The 23,043-nt window shown below is 35.4% G+C and overlaps 1 protein-coding gene across 3 annotated transcripts in view; it reads right to left on the reverse strand.

Annotated features, from left to right (window-relative positions):
- The window catches only part of LRPPRC (leucine rich pentatricopeptide repeat containing), an 87,035-nt gene that overhangs the window by 20,526 nt on the left and 43,466 nt on the right, over positions 1-23,043 (reverse strand). For 2 of the 3 annotated variants that reach the window (XM_059841177.1, XM_059841176.1), the window contains exons 24-29: positions 18,177-18,301; positions 17,461-17,567; positions 5,016-5,084; positions 4,684-4,774; positions 2,209-2,369; positions 2,017-2,098 (exon numbers count right to left, since the gene is read on the reverse strand). In XM_059841177.1, coding sequence (XP_059697160.1) covers positions 2,017-2,098; positions 2,209-2,369; positions 4,684-4,774; positions 5,016-5,084; positions 17,461-17,567; positions 18,177-18,301 — 635 coding nt within the window. The remainder of the gene's footprint in view (positions 1-2,016; positions 2,099-2,208; positions 2,370-4,683; positions 4,775-5,015; positions 5,085-17,460; positions 17,568-18,176; positions 18,302-23,043) is intronic. The other variant, XM_059841175.1, reaches the window with a different exon arrangement.

A 23,043-nucleotide genomic window follows, 5' to 3' on the forward strand; every position in this document is an offset into this window, starting at 1 on the left:
CAATGAAGAATTAAAAATATTTCTATCCATTCTGTTGTGTATGTCAGTCCTATGATCATCCTGTTCAGATTTTTTCCCTAACTTCATTTTGCATCTCTGCAAGAAGCATGTTTGAAATACACCTAGATCAATCTTGAATTAAGACATATTCCTGATCAGGTATTATCAGCTTATTACTTCTTCAGATGGCATCTAAAATTATTAAAATATATTAGCATTCAAAAGAGAAATTTCTTGGTTTCAAAATCATATTGTGCTATACCAGCTATTTCAAGTAGAAAGATTTGTTAGAAAAGTGACAACTTGCCAAGAAAGTCTCAGTTCTCAAGACAGTCAAATCTGTTTCAGTAATTGTGACTGTTTGGGATATGTGTTACATGATCCCCTAGAGTCAAGTTCTCACACTGAGGAATCAAGACAAAGATGAAAATATGACTTTGCATAAATCAAGCACTTTGGAGAACAGATTATCAAAATGTGTCAGACTTGGAAAGTTCATTGAAATAGTTACATAACTAGATTGTGTTAATCTTTTTCCCATCAAAAAGTTGCCCCATTACATTCACACCAAAATTACATGATACTGTTTTACAAAAAAAGCAACAACTTAGGTTTTTTTAGGTTTTTTCTAAGGCCAAGAGAACAGTTTTCCAAGAAGACAAATTGTTTTCCAACATAGTTGGAACATTTTTTCCCCTTCATTCCCAATAGCTCTAGACCACCTTCTCTCAAATATTGCACCTTTAAATAAAAGAATATGCAGAAGTGATTTATTGCTAAGTTCAAGATCCGAAGTTATCACAGAAGTATTATTTTATATTTTTGTTTTAAACTAGTCTCACTGTCAAGTCTAAGGCAGTTATTTAGTTTCCTCCTGCTCTTCACCTGATCATTTATGATATGAAAGGCACAGGACACTTTCCTAGTGAAAATGTAATGAAGTACATTCCCTTGATTTCATCTGATTTTCAATGAAAACATTTCTTCATTTCTCATCTTCTTATGATACCCAACAGTCACCAGCATGAAGAATTTCCAGATGTCTGCCATAATACATGATTCTTAATTTCATACACATAACATGGTACTGCACTCCCAGTATGCAGAATGTCCAGACTCAACTTCGGACTGCTAATCTAAATAAACTGAATATTTAGACTGAGTAAGTCTAGATGGTAATTTCACTAACAATATAAATTAAATGTCTGAATGACTGATACATTCTTCTTTTAAAAACTCAGAGCTTAAAAATCTGTGTCCAACCCATACTGATTACACTTAGAGAAGAAAATTACTAGGTGTCTTGCATTTATAAATCTTCTTCATTCAGCAAAATTAATTTTTAAACCTACTGAATTCTATTTTCTATACTGCTTTCAAGTGAGGAGCCTATTTATTTACTATAATATAAATGAAGAAAATATGTATTTCCAGAATATTCAAATGCTCTGCATCTTGGAAAAGACAAGAAATTAACTAATTGGGACCAAGGCTTTTCTCAGTGAAGCAGAGCAACAGGACAAGAGGCAATGGGCAGAAACTTATGCACAGGAGGTTCCACCTAAGTATGACTTGTGCTGGTGACTGGAACAGACTGCCCAGACAGGTTGTGGAGTCTCATCACTGGAGATATTCAAGGATCCTGTTCCATGCTCAAGGATGAGACTGCCTGAGCAAAAAGGCTGGACCAGATGATCCACTCTTCCAAGCTGACACATTCAGGGATTCTGTGATTTCCTCCCCATTTTTTAAGGCCCAATAAAGCTATTTCTTCATCTGTCACCCTGCTTTGGGATAAGATGATAGGAATGGATTTCCAATGATTAATCACAGACCAAATCAAAGGAATGGCACAGACATACACTCTGCTCTTCTATATACAAAGGCAAACGTCCACACAGAAATTCATTCCGTTTTTAGCAGAGACTGGGAAGTTTGCACAGAAGAGCTCTGCAGTTAATTGAAATCCTAAAGTTAACATGGCAGGGGAAAAACCCACAGTGGATTTCAGTTTACCTTTTGCTTTATTTTTCTTGCAAAGCATCTGTATTTTCATTTCTTCCCCAGTAGCAGCACTGCTGCTATCTTCAGGCCAATCCTTTAAAAGAAACGAACATTTAAATTACTGTAATGATATCTGTTAGTTTTTTTAGTAAGAAGAAATATATTCAAAAGTGTTGTTAGCTAGGGAAGGTAAACTCCACTTACCTTAGGTAACTCAAATGGAACAACCTGACCATTTTTCTCAAATATACGAGCAAGTAAAATAAGTGTCTTCTCACGAGGAACAATATTTTCTTCTTGAATTTTAGTCCAAATAGCTTCAGCCTTTCCCCAGTCCTTTTTGCTTTCTGAAACAAGATTAAAATCTTCAGATAAAAGCACATTTAAAATACACATCCATATCTAAGGTTATTGAAAATCTTGGGAAAATAATTTGTCAATTAATCAGGTACTTCTGCTCCATATGATCATCTATTTGAAGATTTAAAATATTTTAATACATTGAGGATGCCAGAAAAAAACCCAAGGATTGTACAAATTTTCAGATACAGGAGAAATCAGCTCAAAAGTAGTGCAGAAGTGATAATCCCAACTCATCAGTTCTATTGTTCTAGACTGGTAATTTAAATTTATATATGCATCACTGTACACAATTGCAAATAAACAGAAATCTGGACTTCATGAAGGAAAACAGTTAACTACCATTTAACTACCTACAGCATGTGCTTTCCTGTTGCCTTTGCATCTTCTAGCTTTGCAGTCTCCAAGTGTGAAGCATTTATGACTCTCAGTCATTACTGATTTACACCCTGGTAAAAATGAGCTCTCTAAAGCAGGATCATCCTTCACAATAAACTGCCTTGGCATTTCATTCAAAACAGGTTTTGCTCTCCTGCTATACATGCAAATCTTAGAAATTCTTCGCTGACTCAAGAGTCAGTCTCTCCTCACAAGTGCACAGCAAAGGGCAGAAGGTGACATTTGAAAGCTACTGGAATGGAGTATTGGGGAATGATCAAATCCTGGATCAGGCTGTTCAGAAAGGCTCTTTGATCTCCACTGTTGGAGGCACCCAAACCTTTACTAAACAAGGCTTTGATGTGATCTGACTTTGGAGCTATCCTAGCTCCAGGAAATGGCCTAGGCCTAAACTCCTGAGGTTTTCTCCAGTATAAATTATTCTGTGATAATCCAATCCCTGTTTTCAGCATTTTTGATTACTGCTTGGACTAGATGGTAGGGGTTTTTTATATGCTTAAAATAGATCTGAAGTTATGGTTTTAGTACACAATGACAGTGTTGCTGTAGCTGTGCATGGGGCAGCTTTGACAAGTAATCTAAAATGGTCGAAAGCAGGATTATGCATGGCTTTTGTCTTTCATGGTGACAGAACCCCACAAATGTTTTCCACTTCTTTGAATAGACGGAATTGGTTCTGTCTTCTGAAAGAAGACTGAAGATTTTGCATGACAGAATTTGATGAATTGTATCTTCTTAGATTCTCTTCCTAGCAGGCACACTGTCAGACTTAGTCACTGCCAGAGGTGAACAGGATGAGTGGAGAAATAGGAAGGTTCTCTCCCTATTGAGACAAGATTGATTTTCAGGCCTGCTTGATTTTTTGATGGTGAACCAGTATGTGTAAAGCCAGACTTAGGTAATGCTACAGTTTTCTTTGAAGCTTTCCAAGGCTTCAGGAAATGAAAAGCAGAAAAATTCTCACGGGGTCCCTGGTCACATTTTTTTGTGCAAGTACTCATGTCTTCAACTACTGTAGCAAAATGCAGTAGGGAAGAGGCCTGCATCAATAGTCTCACCCAACCAAAAACATACACAGAGAACAGCCTAAAATTACTTAAAATTCAAAAGCAAGTTTTCCAGACATATCAAGCACCTGTAATGGCTCAATAAAATATATACATATATGTACACACATTACCGAAGTACACAGAAATCCCTACAATGCTTTCTGTCCCAATTTACTCTGTAGTGCTCCATATCCAAGAGTGCTCCATATCCAGTCTCAACACAAGGTATTTTTTCAATACATTAAAATAAATCTCCAAAATTTTAATCCTTTATAATACAGTATAATACACTGAATAACAAAACCAACACAGACTGAGAAACAGAGAAAAGAGGAATGAAAATCTCATAGATACATCCTACACTAATTCTGCAGCACAGAAGTGAAGTTTCAGTTTTCAAAACTATTTCATGACTATAAAGGATGCAAAAGTTAGGTTGTGGCTTGGGAAGAATAAGTAAATTTTAAAAATATATGCACCTTGAAGAACCAGATCCTATTACAGGAGACCCCAAATTTTTATCAGTTATGAAGATAATAGATGAACAGGCTTTCTTCTCTAGGCACAGTGAAAGCCAAAACAGAATTAACTTTCAAATTATAACAGCAGACAATAGCATGGATTGGAAAACTTGTACTACATAAGTCTATATATTACATCCATCCATCCATCCACACACACACCCTATACTAAGTGTTCAGGTATGCAGATGAAAAAAACCAATCCCCTGACATCTCCCCCACAAAATGCCTCAGAAATGGTAGCCAGACTAATTCTGTATCAAGCTATAGCTTCTCTCCAGGTTATGTCCCATCTCCAACCACAAAGGAAAGCAGATTACAAACATGGATAAGATCTCAAGCTCACTTACCACACAGTTCGAGCAGGTGGTAGTACATCTCATCTCTATCACATTCAAACAGATTTTGAGTTGATTCTACCAACTGTTCCAAAGTTTCCATCTTCAAAAAGAAGGAAGAGCTCAGTTATACCTCAGCCAAACAATTATTTTTTCTAGCTATGTGTCCATACATGTGTGTGCATTCAGCTAAAATAGTATTTAAGTATACACCAGCATTAAGTTCACCTCACCAGCCTGTCACATGTCCTTTCACAAACAAAAATCAAGTGAGAAAAATACTTCAAAACAATTTTTCTTGGAATAAAATGACAGTTCCATAGAACTCATCATACAAGTCATACCTGTTTATTTGATATACACTTTTTTGCAAACCACTTCAATCTTCCTGAGTGTGCTCTCAAGCCAGGAGTCTGTAAAATATTTCCAAAAGAAATACATTACTGCACATAGAACCTTCTAAGGGAAAATAAAAATAATACAGGTATTCATAACGAAACTTCATAGCTATTGTTTGTTTTTTGAAATCTAAATGAAACTACAAGCTCACAAATAATCATGTTAAGTTGCATTTATGAGACATTAAAATTGCAGTCATCTTATTCAAGACAGTCTCCTTTTTGGCTGAACACTGCTGAGAGAGTTCATTAAAAATACATTTCAGATTAACTGAAACATTAAATAACTTTTATCATCACATTAATAGGGTATTATTGCTGCTACCTATAGTAATCCTTCGTATTACTCCAGGTAAAGAATTACACCAAATGTTTCCAAACTCTCTTCACAATGGAATACTTGTTTTCAGCACCGCTGCAACTTAGCAGCTAGAGAACCATGTTTCTGAACTGCACCATCACCATACTGGTGATGCCAATATACTGCACAGATGCCAGGAATAGTAACTGCAGGGCAATTCCTACTCCAGAACAGCAGGCTGTAGATTTACTCTTAAAGCTAAGACACTTAAGGCTTGCCCTTACGTGTGTATACACAAAGGAACTGATGTGTAATTGTTAGCATGCCACAGTTCTTTGTGTTACTGACTTTTCCAGGTTGTGAGCCTTTGCTTATTCACTCCTCTGTTCAAGCAGACCGCAGCTACATGGTAGCTACACAGGCTCAAAGGAAAGGTTTCAATCCTTGAAACTCCATCTGGTGTAGAAAACCACATTGTGCCTTCCCAGCACCACAGGCCATGATCAAAACACCAGTTCCTCAACTTAAGTAAATTCTTAAATAAAGATAGGAAAAGTCAAATTTGTCGAAGAGATGTGTTGTATGTTCTACCTACTCATGTCCAACATATCTAAAAAAGGTTACAGCAAAATGTGTGCAAAGCATCCACCATTTTTACCTCTTGGCTTTCCCTCCCATAGATACTTAGATTTTCTGGCTTTACACTACCTTGTCTTAGCACAAATATTATCTACAGAGTGGACCCTGTTTTTTATTTCACATTCAGCTTAAAGTAATTCCAAGGAAATGTCTGTTCATCCCTACAGAGAAAAATATGTTTTGACTCTTGAAGGCTTTTAGGTTTTAATATTGTAAGAAATCTCTACAGTTTAAATGTGAAGTGCAAGTTAAAAAATTTGAATGCCAGTTTGCACAAAAGAGGCAGTTTGAACAAAATGCTGTGAGAAATATCAAGTTTCAGTTGCAAAACAGTGGAAACAATTATTATTGGAAATGTGAATTTACCTTCTCTCTTTTAAACACAGATAATTTCCTTTTCCCATATTCTCCAAGCACAGAATTACTACCCTTGCATCTTTCTGAAATAATTTAGCATCCACCAGAGAAACAGCATGCAAAATTTCAGTGAAAACTCTAAAATTTTGCTAAATGTATAGCAAACAGTGTTCTGCAGAGTAAATGTTGGGCCATATAATCCTATCAATTACCCAACCATTCAATGAAGTCAATGTAAGGGTTTGCTAAAAACAGGATGCTAATCCCACAGCTCCTCATCATGGAGCATCTCTGGGTGTTTAGCTACGCTGTTAGAATAGTCTCAGCCCAGAAGGTTACAGAAAAATTGTGTCTTCCCACACATTCAAAGTGGAATATATAAACACAGCTTTCCAGGTACATGGTTCTTTTCCAATCAGTTATTTGTTTGGGTTTTTTCCCCTCCCCACAGTTACTTATCGGTACCTGTTCAGTGCTTTTTTAAGAGCTACCAAGCAGTTTCACATAAAATATGCTGAAAACTAAGTCAAGAATTAACATCTTACACAACAGGCTCTTGATATACAACAGGCTCTTGAAAATGAAAAAGAAAGAAGTATGTTGCCTGCATTTGTAGCTAATCCTCTTTAGGACATGGTAAAATTCAAATGCTGAATTCACTTACAACTTCCAATATCACTGCTGATCCGAATGCCAATGAACTCAACAGCTCGAAAGCTACAAACTTTTTATAGTAAATCCTTTCCTGTTCAGAAATGATTGATGTGTCTGTCACTACAAGGACAGCTGAGTTATACAACAGATATCCTTGTGTTTCATTTTGAAATTGAGAAGTGTTTTCACATACTGCAGGTCTCAATCATCAAAAGAACATCTAGGTCAGATTAACTAAATCTCCAGGGCTTGCCTGATAGTCCATATTTGTAGCTTATCCTTTACAATCTTAGGGAATTTTAAACATTGCATTTAGCAGCAAGCAGTGTTTCTACGATACAGCAGACTAAAATAAAGAATAACAGAATGCAAGGAATAAAGAAAAATTATGTAAAAAACTATAATTACTCTTCCAATTCCCAGTTACAATTTTGATCTTGCTTGTTTCAATGGACTAAATTAAAAAAATAAATCTATATCGAGTCTTAGTGGTTTCTTTGTTTTGTTGGGTTTTTTTGAGAGTCTCATGCAATTCATCCAGCATATAAACCAAACACAGATTTCTGGCTTTTACATTCTTTTGAAATATAAGACACTTGTACTGTACCAAATCAAACCTTGTTATCCTCTCTGTAACAGTAACTACAGAAGAATATAAAATGTCAGGAAACACAGCAATACTTTCCCTTTAGTGCTCTTCCACTCTCCAGCTACCTGAGGTTCAGTGGATCACACTGTTTATACTAAGTTATTTCTCTTCCATGAGCTTTTCTAGTTGCCCCTGAAACCCATTAAGATTTATCACATTCATAAGATCTTTTGGCAATGGGTTGCCTCCACCACCTTCTGCAGAGAACAACCAACGTACTACCACTTTTGATTGTTTTCAGCATAACTTCTACTAGCTTGGATTTTGTATTAGAAGACAATATACAATTGATTTTTCTTTATTATCTCAATTGCATACTAAAATATATTAAAAATATATTTTAAAAATATATATAAAAAAATTCCCTGACTCTTCTCTAGGCTAAGCAGAATTCAGCTACTTCATTGTATCTCCTACAGAAGTCAGGCCAGAGTTTTGATCAAAACTTACACATGATGTGATTCTTGGGGTGTCCTCCACAGGGCCAGGAGGGGCACTCGATGATGCTGATGGGCCCCTTCCAGCTCAGCATATTCTGTGGTTCTATGACAATCACACTTATTCTACACTTAGACCCACACCAATTTACTCACTGATTCTACACCTTCACACACAGTAAGGAACACTAACCAGAAAGGGATAAATATGTTGCATCTTTGGAAGAACTCTCGTCAAGCAGCAATAAAAATCATTCAACAGTCCTAACACACTGAAAGCATTTGATTTGTTCTCCTCCTTCTGAGAACCAGTCACTTCAAGTGATTGAAGGGGTCCAATCAGCAAATTTTCTGTACTAACAGTTTTATTTGAGCTAATTTCTACCTATTACAGCTGAAAGAAAACAGATTGTCTGGAAAATAGTGACCTGTCAGAGAGGAATCTATGAGATCTTTTTCCAGATTTTAATATAACAATAGAAATATTCAAATTCCGTTTACACTAGTATTCTGTAACTGCTACAGCCAATAGAGCCAGACTGGTTTTTTACTTTCAAAAAAGCTTTTCTAACAAAAAAGTTTAAAAAAATTACAGAAGACATATGAAAACATTTATTTCCTCCTCTCCACTTGCCTAAACCAAACTTTTTCTCTTTAAACACAAAACTTACAGAGAAAAAGCACAAATGACAACATACAGACCAGAAGACCTGAGTCCTTTTCAAAAAGATGATTTTCAGCAAACTAAGACTTGAGAACTGTCCTAAAACAGTGCCACTTTTGCTGGCTTAGGTTGCAGAACTGTTTAAAAACCAGCAGCAGCAGTTTTCATTTGGCATATATGTGACACGAGATGGAGAGCTTCTGTTTTAACCTTGCAACACTGCACATTCACAAATGACTGTGCCTGTTTGGCAAAATAATTCTTACATACAGCAGTTAACTTATTCTAGCCTTTCATAACTGCACTGTGAATAACACATCAATTCTAACGATTCAAGTCTAACCCCAACCACCTTACTTAGTTTATATTTACTTCAAAATTTCTGCATTTTGTTTGCAAAAAGTTCTTTTCTTAGGGAAATAGTTCTACTGTAGTCACGAATTCAAACACATTGGAAAGAAACAGCCAAATTTTATAAAAGCCATCCATGTTGCACTTCCCAATGGTATTCTTTGGAAGGACAGATCCATTCATTCCTCTCTTTGCTGCTAAAAAAATCCAGTAATAGTAAGAGACAGCTAATGCTGCTAAAGGAAGAAGAACATTTCATGAAGAGTTACATCAGCAGCAATAACAGACTTATGCTACCAGTACCAGAACCAGTTACTGAGATTGAGATGCCAAAGCAATGTCTTGCAGGAAAACGTGTTACTGCTCTGAGCAGACAGCCTTGGGCAGACAGCTATAAGAACTGATGTGTGTCATTCCTAACAGCTCTCTCCAACATAAGCACCACAGAAAACAGAACACTTGATGGGAAGTTCTTAATTTAAAGACAGATTTTTTCCCTGATTCCACAAAAATGTCTATGAAAATCTCACTAATTCCATACAGCTTTAATGAAGCCTGTGATATTTGTGCATGGCAGGTTATTTGAACAAAGCTGTTTACAACATAAACACTAGGTGTTTTCCTTGAATCTTCCCTTAGGTTAAAACTTGTGGCAGAAGTCCTCACTTCTACTAAGCAGTAGGTGCACTTCTTAATCAGAAAGTTAGAATAACACATATAAAATTTCTGTACCTTATGTAGCTATCCTAGTCTAGTTATTGAATGAGATCTTACACTTCCATTTTTTTTTTTTGCTGCTAAGCACTCCTTTACTTTCAAATAACAATGCACTAGTTTTTTAAAAATACCAATTAACATATTTACATTATTTTAAAAAATAATCTTACATCTTGAGTTCATATGTATGCAGGTATACCACTTTGCTGTATTTCTCCCACTACAGTCATCATAGCAAAGTCCAAGTGAAGTATCATTGTTGAATATACAGGAAAAAAAACATATTTTGATTATTGGCTCTGAACTTTTATGCAATAGTCCAGAAGCTCACAAAAGATCCAGCTTTAGAGACTGAGTAATCTAAACATAATCTGTGCATCAAAAAGCATCTTTCCTGTTGCAATCATATCAACTGCCCAATAAAACATACTAGTGCTCTTCTAGCTCAGCTTTTATTAAAGTCATTGTACTACCAGGATGGCATTACAGCTACGGCTGTTTATGGCTGGCAATGGAAGCAATACTTTTTCTACAAGGTCATTTTCCACTTGGAAAGAAGTTTAGTTCTCAGTGATTTAAAAAATGGCTTCTTTGGTGATGGCACAGGAAGACACCCTTACTCACTTTACTCTTTCTAAACAGAAGAAAACCTTGCAAACTCTCTAAAAAATGAGTAATTTCTTTTCTTCTTTATAAGCAACTTTGCCCAGAAATAAATATGACTAAACAAAATACAACTCCTATAACAAGGAATTCTTTAAAGAGAAACTCATCTAAAATATGTGGACTGTTGTTCAACTTTTTGGGCAAGAGATAACTGTATGTAAGCTTGAAAACAATTATATCTGTACCTTCAATATGTCTACTTTTCATGTTTGATAATGAGGGCAAGTACTGTAATGCAGTACTGGAATATTGAAACTTCTGAGCTGCTCCACTGCAAGTCATGCTTTCAAAGCCTACACAGCTAAAGTGTATTTGATATTTTATTTGCAGTACCAGATATTTAATGAAAGACAAAGGGACACATGCCTACACATCTATCCTCACTAACTATTCTCCTGAGACTGATGAGAATTCAAGCTAATTCTCTCCTTTCTGCCTATCCTACAATCACACAAGGTAGCGACTAGTCAACTTCTACTAGGTCACTTTGATGTAAAAAGCAGCAGTAGTTCACAGTAAGAAAATACAAAGTTTACAGTCTCCACTGGGAAAGTTTGTACTGTTGGTTTGTGGCTTTTTTCTTCCTACATATGTATTTGCTTCAAAGCTTCTCTCAGTTTCACAGTTCACTGACTTTACCAACGCAAGCATCTGTTGAGTAAATACTCATGATTTTATTTATTTCACTTGAAAGAGGAATACAAGCTGCTATGTGTTAGGCAAACATGGAGAAAAATGTCAGGCAACTTGATTATTTTCCAAAAATACTAAAATAAAAGTAGGATAGAGTTCTACAACTTTATCATTCCTCAAAACAACTAAAACTGATATACATTTAATGACTGTTGGAATATTCTACATTTACCAGTAAGTTTTCCAAGCTAAATTATGCAGTGAAATATTATTACAAAAAAAAAAAATCAGTAGACATTCCCAACAATAGCTACACTGGAAGAAAAGGTGACACAAAAAATACACAAAAACTCTGCTCCTCACAAAAACAAACTCCTCAAGGTTATCCTAGACTCAAAACAGAGCAAAAATTTGCTCTTGGCCTTGTAATGTGGTTTTACAGTGTATGATGAATGAAAAACAAAGGCATTATAAACCTCTTCCTTCTAATACAAAGTCCCTGGAGCTAAGAAAAGATGCACAGATCTTGCCATAATCCCACATTCTGAATGCATTACTGCCTTCCTTTTGGGAAGGAATTTTTTCAGTAGTCATCTCCTTTACCAAATTTACTTATTTGAAACATATCCCTTCCCTGTAAGAAAGGAATACTTTCGAACTTCTAAATAACGTGCACTGAACTAGTAAGCATCCCTTTTTAAATTAACCTACATACATTGATGCATGAAAAGAAAATCCAAGTTCACTAATAACTAACTGCATCAGAGTCCAGTTTCTGAAGAAGTAATGATTTTAATGGACTAACAGGATTCAACAGCAACAATTTTAAAAATTAATCTTTTCTTGTAATTATAGGGCTTGCATGCTTAAAAGCTCTTTCTCCTCTGCCTCAGTTGTATACAGTTAGTCTAGTAAGAGCTATTACACTACCTACAAACTATTCCTAAATCTCAGACCACCAGTATCTAATACAACCTTGTTCACAAACATTTAAATTTTGTTTTAATCACCTCCACTCTTTTCTCAACGGGACCAAAATTAAGTCTTTGTAAATAAATTCAGAGACTAGAAATAACCATCGCTAAATTACACATAACTGATGCACCCCCCTCACTCCCCCAACCCTGCTGTCACAAATCAAGAAAGCATCTTCTCCTGGTAGTTCATCTCCAGCATAAAATCAGCAGGATGCAATTTTATGATGCAGACTCTTAAAAAAAGCAATCTGGATGAAAGAAGGTTGTAATCTCTCAATATCATGTAGAAATATTCTCATTGTTTTTATGGCAGATTAAATCCAATGGCAACTGGTATCTTGAGGTCTGCTGACAATGAATGTCACAATTCTTTGCTAAAATCTATTTACTTCTTAAATTAACTTGACATCTGTTGATAGATATATTCCTGTACACTGAACTCACCCAAACCAGTTCTTTCATCAGGTCCCAGACAGCAGCAGCAAATGCCTTTACTTACATTTCTTTATAATGGAACACATTTCATTAAGCTATTTCACAACCATTTGATCCTGAATTCTTCATACTAATGTCTCAAGATACATAGGATACAGTATGATAAATTTAACTATTAAATATAAACAACATATTTAGTATGAGAGTAGATGAATATAGTATCACACTTGGTTAAAATGTAGTTTAAAGAATTCTGAAGCCATGCACTATCCATGGCCATTTTCAAGGAAGGCTCCTCTAGTGGAAACAAAACAGGTTGAACTTCTCCCAGAAAACTCTGCAACACAGCTCTGAGATCTTTCCCTGTATTTCAATCGTCTTTGCCTTCATTTCCAGCAAAACCAAAACCACAGCAGGAATGAGAGCTTTTACTCTTTCATTGAAGGAACAAATTAACAGCTGTTATTTTAACAGCCCATGTGATTTGATCTTGAAAGATTTCAAGAAGCATCTGTGGAACAACAGGATGACAGTGGAACACCGCTAACAACTCCTACTTCCTATCAGAGGGATCTGTAAGCTCCCAATTAAAAATGAGTGACCTGATTCATGATTCTGAACAGGGTGCTTGTTTTGGTTTATTCATGTAAGTATTTTGCTGTACAATGAAACTTCATTTAAGGTGCAATGATTTTATTGATACAGTGCAGAAATGGTTTAACATCAGTTTAATACCTTGCCTGCTCAGTCACAGGAATGAAGTGTCCATTTCTGCTTATGAAAACATGGTTCAGACTTTCAGTAAGGAGATTCATAGATGGGCTTTGCTTGACCCTCTGCTGTAGAACTGTTACAGTACTGAAAGAGATACAAACCTTTTCAGAAAAAGTCAAGAGTGGACATGGGCTGCATTACACACTGATTCAGTGGGTATTTAAATAGCTGCATTTAGCATCAGTACATAAAAGAAAAGGGGTGAGTCTAGAAATATTCAATCATCATGAATGAAAAACAGCTGCAAATTATGAGATCCTGGTGAAAGATTCAGAGATGACCAAAATATTAAATCCAACCAAAATGGCAGACATCAATTATATTTTAACTACTGTGAGTAGTGAAATATGTAGCATGAAAACAAACAGGGTAACAGGTGAAAAGGGGAATAAATAAATTCCTCCAAGGTGGTGTAACATTCCCTTTTTCACTCTACACTTCTGGATGACCTTCCCATTAGTACAGATCTTACGCACCTGCTTAATAAAGTGGCAATCAACAGCTGAGTAAACAGAAGGGACTTTTAACTGTCCAGTCCAGGCACCAGGTAAGAAGTTGAGAGATCTGGTAGACTAGGCTCTAAAATATTCTTTTACTTTTGTATACCAGACTTAGAAGACCATAAGGGCAAACAATTCTTCTAGATTCTCTCCAGATAATTATGTAAGACCTCTCTGCAGGAGGAGATCTGATTAAATATTTTTGAAATAAAAAAATATTTCAGTGGATAGATAAAGTATTTTTTAAATTGTACTTTTCCCCTAATCCTATTTATTGAAAATTCACATCTTTCTTTTAGCCTACATTAGTTCTAATGTAGTTTAGTTTAGTTAAAAGCAAAACATACTGACCTAATTTTCTTCCTTTTTTCCTTTAGGAAAAACAAAATTCAAGGACAAAAGGCAATTAAGCTGCCTTTCTAAGTAAGGGAAAAAATCCTAAGTATCCAGAGCTAGATTTGATGACATAGAAGTCATGCTGTGCCAATCCAAGGGAAAGCAAGCTAGTATGTGACCTTGTGGTAAGGGGCAAGAAGAGAGATGTGCCAACTTTGTTTTGACACGATCATCTTTGAAGGACTAAAGACAAAAGCTAACTTAGCAGTTGAGGTGCAGTTAAGACGACTAAATCATGTCTGGATGTACACATTGGTAGAACTTTTTTTCAGTGTAAAGCAAAACAGCACCTACCAGCACAACTTTGGGGGCTCAGGAATCTCCAGGCACAGCTAGAATAAAATAGACTTAGACTTTACAGAGCAAGTTCTCTCTGAGAACAAGACTTTCAAGTACTTAAGAAGGCAGTTCAACAATACTACAAACTGTTACCTTGTCACACAAACCCCCATGATGCCTCAGGAACAGCATTTCCCCCAGAAGCTCCTCTTCCAGCCACCACTGCCTCAGAAGAGACTACCACATGCTTCAGTCTAGCTGTTCTAGCATGGGTCAGACAAATTCTTTGCCTCATCTTCTTTGTATTTACCTTTCACTGCTTCTCACACTCTCATTCTCTGGTTAGTCTTGCTTTTATTCCACCAAGCAGATAAGGCCCAGAGCTTTCAGCTTTCTCGTTATTTCCCATAACATGATCTTGCATATATATCCATTCAGAACATATTTGTGACCAGATAATGTAATGTACACAAGTCTGACCTCATTTTTATAATCTCACTCAAATCTTACCCTTTGTCCTTTCCCAGTATTGTCACCCACTTTCATTTTACCAAAGATTTCAGGTTTAAGAGTTATTTTTTCATTCCTGGGGCTTTGAGTTCCAAGTTTTTCAAAGCAGCACTTGTCATTAAGTTTCACAGAAGCATCTAGTATACGTGTAATTTCTAAAAACAGCAAAAGCAAGCAGAGGCAGTGGTCTCCAATGAGTAAAAATCCCATTTAAGCAACCATTATCCTCCACAGTGGTAATTTCCTTCGCTCCAAGAGAGTTTTCTTTCCAGTTTTATTACTATCCTTTTAGACACTCTTTTTTAAATTCCATAGATGTTTTCAAATCACTAAAATTAACTGACCATCATAACCAGCAATACTTCATTAAAGTATATGCCTAAAGGTACATGCAACAGCATCTAAAAGAGAAAGCAGCACCAACTGATCTCCTTCACTGAGCATTATTTCACAAGCAAAGAAGATAGAAAAATAATCTGAGATGACCATCAAGAGAAGTAATTTAGTCACAAAACCCACCAGACTGGAGAAAAGAATACACCTACACCTCATTTTATATATATATATATATATATATATATATATATATATATATATACACACACACACACATACACACACACACCATTTCATGTTATACTGAATAAGACTTTCACTTCCCAACAAATCAAAAAGCAAATAGAACTTGCGTATGTTTTAAAACAATACAAACTATTTTCTTCTTCAGCAAAATACCAACAATTAGGTTTCTGTCCTCCCTTTTGGAAACAATTTCTTTGAAAATACTTAACATATTGTGACATAAGAAAAGCATATTTAAAATATTATGCACCATATGTTAATTGATTTTGTGACACTTCTTCCACTAGTAATATACATCCATACTATTCCTAGAAAATTCCCTATTAAAAATTATGTAATTTAAACCAGCTCTTCCTCCACAGCATAAACAAAGCTCCAATTCATACTTCATAGAAGTTAGATAAAAATACTTTAACTAGCATAAACGGCAGGAAAACTTCCATTTGATCTCCAGATATTTGGTGTTCACATTTATCCCTAAACATTTGTGGTTATTAGTAACTCATGATCAATCACCAAATACTGAATACCTGCAGAGAGGATCTGGCACGTTTTAAGAAAACAAGAGTTTCAGTGCCCCAACAATTTGATAACTTGCTTATTATCCTATTCACAATTGCTGAGCTCCAGACCCCAATAGAAATTCCAGGAAATTAAATGCCAATATGAAAGAAAGAGCTGCTAAATCACATGATTTAACATTAGCTCATTTAGCTTTAATTTTACTTCCAAATCTCAGATTTCATGCTTTTACCTCCTATATGCTTTAATCACTGTAAAAAGAACTCAACTCCTCAGTGTCATCTGCTGTCAGACACTGATATTTCCGTTCTTCTGTATTGTAAGATTTGAGCTCCAAAACACCCTCTCAGAACAAAAATACCAATGTTTCAACACTGTGCTTAGCAATATCCACACACCCCACAGCAGGACAGTACTCTTCCACCACAGACAAACACACAGACCTTCAGTTAAGATTTTTTAAATGCAAAAATTCCATTAGACAATTCAAGCAGAGACAGCTGGCTTTTCAGATACTCTAAGGGGAACTAGGAGAAAAAGCATTCTTTGTCTCAGGAAGGGAAAAAAACCCAAAAATTTAGGTTAGAGTTGTGTATGTGCATAACACAAAAATGCCAAGGACAGACTCTTACTTTTTCTGCAAGATGCCTCCTACCATACATTAGGTGAAAAACTTATGCAGCATTTTAAAAACATACAACAGTGTTAAGAAGAAAAAATAATCACAATCTGGGCAGGCTCTGCAGCTGCCCCTTTGACTTATCAATTTCAGTAAGCACAATTTCAATCAAGTCTAGATAAAATATACTAATCCTAAATAGACCAAGTTTGTCACCTACCACTTCCTATAAGCTGCTTACTATCCTGAAAAAGGGAGAGAGAGAGAAGAAATGCTAAATTAAATGCCAAACAGTAGCAGACAGCACTTGTTTGGCTGATTAACTTGTAGACAAGCATTACAAATAAATCTGAGCATGGTCTGCAGCAAATTAAATTCCAGTGCTTTTAAGAACAAAGAATTCCTTCGGAAAGAGGATTAGCAACTTTACACCCAGGAATGCCAGTTTAATTTAATTGTTCCACAATCCGATATTTAATATGCAAATATCATTTTGATACATAAGAGCAAATTTGAAAAAGTGAGGAAACAATTTCAATGTACAAGACGACTGTCTCTCTTCTGAACTGTAATTATACAAAATAAAGCCGGCCGAGGGTTTTTTATTACTGGGATTGCATTCTATTAATGTGAATCAGAACAAGACTAATTAAAGGTTAAAAACTTTAAATGTTTCTAATTAAGAGTCTAAATAGCTGCACGATTAGAGTACTATAGTTAAAATCCCACCTCGATGACCTTCTTGGCCTCTTTGTATTTTCCTGTTTGCAAGAAGGCGAAGAAGAGATCGTAAAGAGCCATCATATCACCATATTCTCTGCTTATAAAATCTGAAACTGAAGACAGAATAAAACTCATTAATTTACTCAATATATTGAAGCATTTCAATATTTATGTCAGACATTCCTAGCACCAATATTTTCCAAGCCTCATAAAAGATAAGCTATAGGGGGATAATTTTGAAACAAACAGAATGATTATAACACATGACACAATTTGTTGTAGCTTTGTGGCTGAGTGTATTTAAAATGTTTTTCTGCACTACATTTTGAACTATATTCAACAAAATATATTGGCATGCTCTCCTCATAGAAAGTGAGGATATATGGTTTGTGAACTGCACAGCTATTTGAAAAACAGATGTATTGTTTTGTTATTGTGATGTGTTACTATTAATTTGTTTCTTAATAGTAACATACATAGCTTGAACAAGTATTATCACTAATCTTGGAGAGCTCAATGATGTATTATACAAACTGTTCCATATTTAAAATTACAATCAATTTTTTAATCTGAAGAATGCAGGCATCATATTAGTGCTTTGAAGTTAATACATAAAGACAAACTTTTTTTTTTCTTTCAGTTGAAAGAAACTATATACAAATCCTGAAAAAAAAAAAACAAAACAGAAAACACTTCATATTAGTAGACAGCATTTGACTAACCCTTTTGCAGAAGATCAGCATCTCCTTTTTCTACCAGTTTACAGTAGATGTTATGAAGTTGAAGAATTTTACCATACTTCTTGTAACAGCTGATTAAAGCTTCCAGAGCTGCAGGCATGTCATCCCTTGTGGAATGAAACAAAACAAGAATAAAAACATTCTGAGCAGGAGCAATCCATGCTGAAAGCACTTTTAATCTTGAAAATTTCACAGAAAATTCATTTAGCAGTCTATAATCCAAGTTTATTCCCCCCTCAAGTCTTATTGTTTTTGACTCCATGACCACTGTTTACTACAAATTAGCCAATGGTGTGAATGTTCCTCAGCATCAGATGCACTTAATTTTTGAGCAATATTCTTAAGTTATGCTACATCCTATCTTGACAAAACCCAAACTCCATGGAAAATTCAATTAAGTGTTTAACAGCTTTATTTTTCTCATTTTTAAGTAATACCATGTACAGTCTATTACCTCTCTGTCTATGCTTAGGCATTTCCAATTTTTCCACAATATTTTGCTTCAGTAGAGATCACAAGAGTTAAGATAACCACAGCTCATTAGATTGCTTTACACCTTACTGGTTTTACACCTTAACAGAGTCCCTGTAAATCATCTGTTAATGTCCACTCAATCACAATGGAAGGGCTATAGCATTATTCCATTCTATATGAAAATCAGAATCCAACAGATATTTCCTACTTTAAAAAATACAATTTTCGCAGTTAATTCAACAATATAACATGGTACCAAAATGTGTTTTATGCTGGCCTATCCACATCAGACATGGCACTAGTGTAAATCCTTGCAATGGTAAGGAAGTGCACAAGATGGCATTAAATGCATTTTGTCAGGAGCCTTTGAGCAGCAAGTAGAAGTAACACACAGAATATTTCCATTTGCGGTACGTCAATCCTTGACTGAGTTTTCCCCTATGTACATACTATTAACACCTTCAGAAGTATACATAATTAAAATGCAAAACTGGAAAGTCATAAAAACAATCACAGTAACAACAAATACAAAATAAACTTCCATACTGTGTAACATTAATCATCTGCTGCAGACCTTTTTTCCAAAGGATTACAACCCAATCTTGAAACAAAACCAAACAAAACAAAGCAAAACCATCAGAAACAACCAAGGACAACCACAATATGTCAAGTTATTCTTTGAAGGGTAAGGTTTAAGCTGCAACAAACCAAGACCACACACACAAAATGTAAGTAGCCAGGCAGTCAGTAAGACTGCATTTTAGATTTCAAGAGCCTTATTTGATATGGGTGATGTAAGTTACCAAAGGAAAAAAAAAAAATTGAAAAATCACTTAACAGCAGCTGAAAGGCTGACTTGAAATAATGATTTAACATTCCCGAGGCAACATTCCCAAGCACGATGAAAAAGTTATTTTTCATCAACAAAACCTTAACGAATCAAGATATTACTGTTAAAACAAGCCCAATTCAGATGTCCTCTCCTCACACTGCATTTCTTGCGCAGCACAGATTTTGCTCTTTCAAAGAATAACTACCTAAACTACCATGTACTGCTGTCATTATCTAGGCTAATATTTTTTAAAATTTTAACAGTAAAACACAGAAGAAGAATTAATTTTATTCAGTAATACTGGCATTCTTTAAAAGAACCTAAGATGATGGATTTCTACCTTATCCCCCTTACTGAGCCCTGTTTACAGTGCATCTTCTGGCACCCCATGGAGTCATTTGAATTTTTGTCATTTGGGGTGAAGACTAAATTACAGGTTAATTTCAAAACTGCAAGTAGATGTTGCAGGCTAGATTACTGTCATAAAAGCGAAATACTATGGTAGTTACCATAGTCAGATATAAAGATTTATATAATCAGTATTTTTCTCCTGCTTTAGATGCAAGTTCAGTTAACATCTAGAAAAAAACCAGTTTTACAGAAAACTACTCAATTTCTAAGGAGGCACAACAACATTTATACATTCAAATTAAAGTTTTCAGTGATAAATCTAGCTTTTCAGACTGATGCTCAAACAGCTATAGTATTGTCTCGGCTGTATTCCTAAAGGATTAAAGTGACTGTTTTTAGGTCAAAGCTATCAATAAATGAATGGATAATTGCAATGCCATTCAAGCAGTAGCATTAACAGTTTTCTAGTCTCTACATGTATACTTCTGAAGGCATTAATACTGCACATGCAGAGAAAAAAAGTCAGCAAAGACCTGAGACAAAAATAAATTGAAATATTGTACTTGTTACTGGGACCTACTGCTCAAAGGGGTAAGTTTGTGTTTAAGGAGTACTGTATCTGACACACTGATGTACAACTCTTTTTAATCTACTAAAAGCAGATATATTTGTTCAGTTGCATTCAATCCACCAACCAGTCACCCACAGTTTCCTAGAGAATGGGGTTTATATAACATATAAATACTAAAACTGGCAAAGACAAATATAAAACAATAAAACATAGAGAAGTTCTGACTCGATAAATTGCTGGTACCACTACTGCAAAGAAAAAATGATCAAGCTTATGCCTGTACTTGAGCTTTTATGATTTAGCAATCTGCAGTATTTTTTAACTGTCACAAACTGCAGTTAATTCCAAGCAAGTACCAGCAGCTACTTTTGTGAGCAGTTTTTACAGTCCTTTTAGAAAATGAAAAATAAGGGACTCACTGTAGGCTTCAAATTTCAAGCAGACATAACATTTTAATGCGGTTCTTGAAACAATTATAATAAAAAGAGCTGCACAAAAGAGAATTTCTACATTTTAAGAAAATGCTATTTAGACATAATGATTTTAAACGAACAAACAGCTGTACATTTGAAACTATTTGGGAGTCTTTCTGTAAGAAGTTATGCATGTCAAACACCCTTTTATCCTCCCAAAGGATACTTACTACTCTAAGACATTAAAAGCCTTGTCTAAAATTACTATTTAATTAATATGGTTCTAGTCAAAAAGGGAAAAAAAAGCCCACATATTCAAAGCCATGTTGGAAAAATAGTATTTCCAGCATCAGTTTGGAATAAACAGTATTTAAAGCACGAACACAGACGATCCATGCTTCATTTTGAGTTGACCAGATACTACAGCTTTAACTCACTCACAAATATTATCTAGACCTGTTCCACTTAAAGATTAATTTTTCTGGCACTTTGAAACTTGCTCTTTTAAAAAAGAAGATACACTATTATTTTTGAATGACAGAAGAAGCCTCAGCCACAGGCCTTTATGTAGCCCCAGGACAGTCCTATTTTGGCATTATTTTCCCACTGAAGTGAAGTTCAGGTTAAGACACCAAGTTTTTTGATGCTTTTCTGTTTAGAATGTCTACGAAGTCCAAGCTATTATGGGTCCAATCTTCCAAAATATTTGTGTGGGCAATTTTAATCACACAAAGCTATCTGAAGGGCCAAAATTACTCATGTAGTAGAAGGTTTGCAGGACACACTGTGGCAGGACTGGCCATACCAATCCTCGATAATTCAGCCCCCCTCACTTTCAACAAGCCACTCCCCTCTTGCTTAAAGAATGCAGCACTAAATCTAACCCTTTTACTTGTAATAAACAACTTTCCCAACCAGAGAGTCTGCCTGATAAAAATAAGACTCCAAATATTGATTTTAATTGGAATGAAGTGCTGCAACATTATGCATAAAGCTTTAGTGAAGTGGCAATTTACCTAAGGGGTTTACTGATTGAAAAGCTCTCAAACCTGAAATCACTAGAGAGGTAAAAAGAAAAAAGGGACTCTCTGGGGTGGGGGTGGAGGGTAGCCTGGTAAAACAAATCCCTCTCTATAAATCTGAAGCAGATGTTAGTGTAGAGGGAAGTCAATTCAGCAAGGTACAATCAGCTTTACAAAAATTATTCTGTAAAAAGAGAACAGGCTCTTGAAAGAGCTAAATGTGTTTCTGTTCATTTGCTGTACTAAGGAATCTTCAAGGAGACTGGTGTTGCAATTACAACTAATCCTCCCCAAAAAATTAACTGTGTTGAAGGCTTTGTAATTTCCCTAGGTACAATTTAGCTGTCACTTACTTTAAAATTTACTCAAACATGCGTTCCGAACAGCACTAACTTCACATGTCAAGTGCTTTCCAGCCAATTGAGTCTAAACTGGAAGTCGGTGTTAAACAACTGAATGATTAGACAAGATAGCTCATTTCCCTGCTCTTTTGTTCAGAATAAAATGCCACATTTACATTATCAGACTCAACAGGATTTTCTGACAGAGGGAGAAAAAACCCTAGTGAACACTGTCCATAGCAAGCACATGAAGCCTGTCATTTACCAATCATCCTTCAAAAAGCAATAGCCATGAATGTAACTTAATTACGACCCAATGATCCTTGACGAAAAATCATCTTATCACTGTCCTGTCCCCATAGGGCAAATGAGACACTTCTGTCCTTTGGCACTGATGATGCTAAATTCCTAATTGCAATAATGGAGTAAGAGAGCCAAACATCCCTAATTTCATTGCAACACATAAGGAGTTTTAACACAATATTTGAAATAAAGCTGCTAAAAAAATTGGGAAAAAACCTCTCCCCACTAGACACATGTGTCCCCCACTAAAAATACCACTTAATTTACAAAGATGCCTGTTTTTCCAAGTGTATATAAAAGTCAAATAACTTGTAAGTGCTGCAGAGTGATCTCAAAAAGAATCACAGGTGATTTTAACTCCGTGAAAACAACAGAAGGAAAATTGTCAAGGTACTGCATTCATGCTCTGTCTACTACATAAGAAACTAATCAAAATGGGTTTATATGAGATTAATGACAAATGAGCACACCATGCTCTACTGGACAATGCTGTATTAAAATACATTCACCATTTTAAAAGAAAAACAATCCATCTTTTTATC

Source organism: Haemorhous mexicanus, chromosome 3 (genome assembly GCF_027477595.1).
Source record: "Haemorhous mexicanus isolate bHaeMex1 chromosome 3, bHaeMex1.pri, whole genome shotgun sequence".
NCBI lineage: Eukaryota > Metazoa > Chordata > Aves > Passeriformes > Fringillidae > Haemorhous > Haemorhous mexicanus.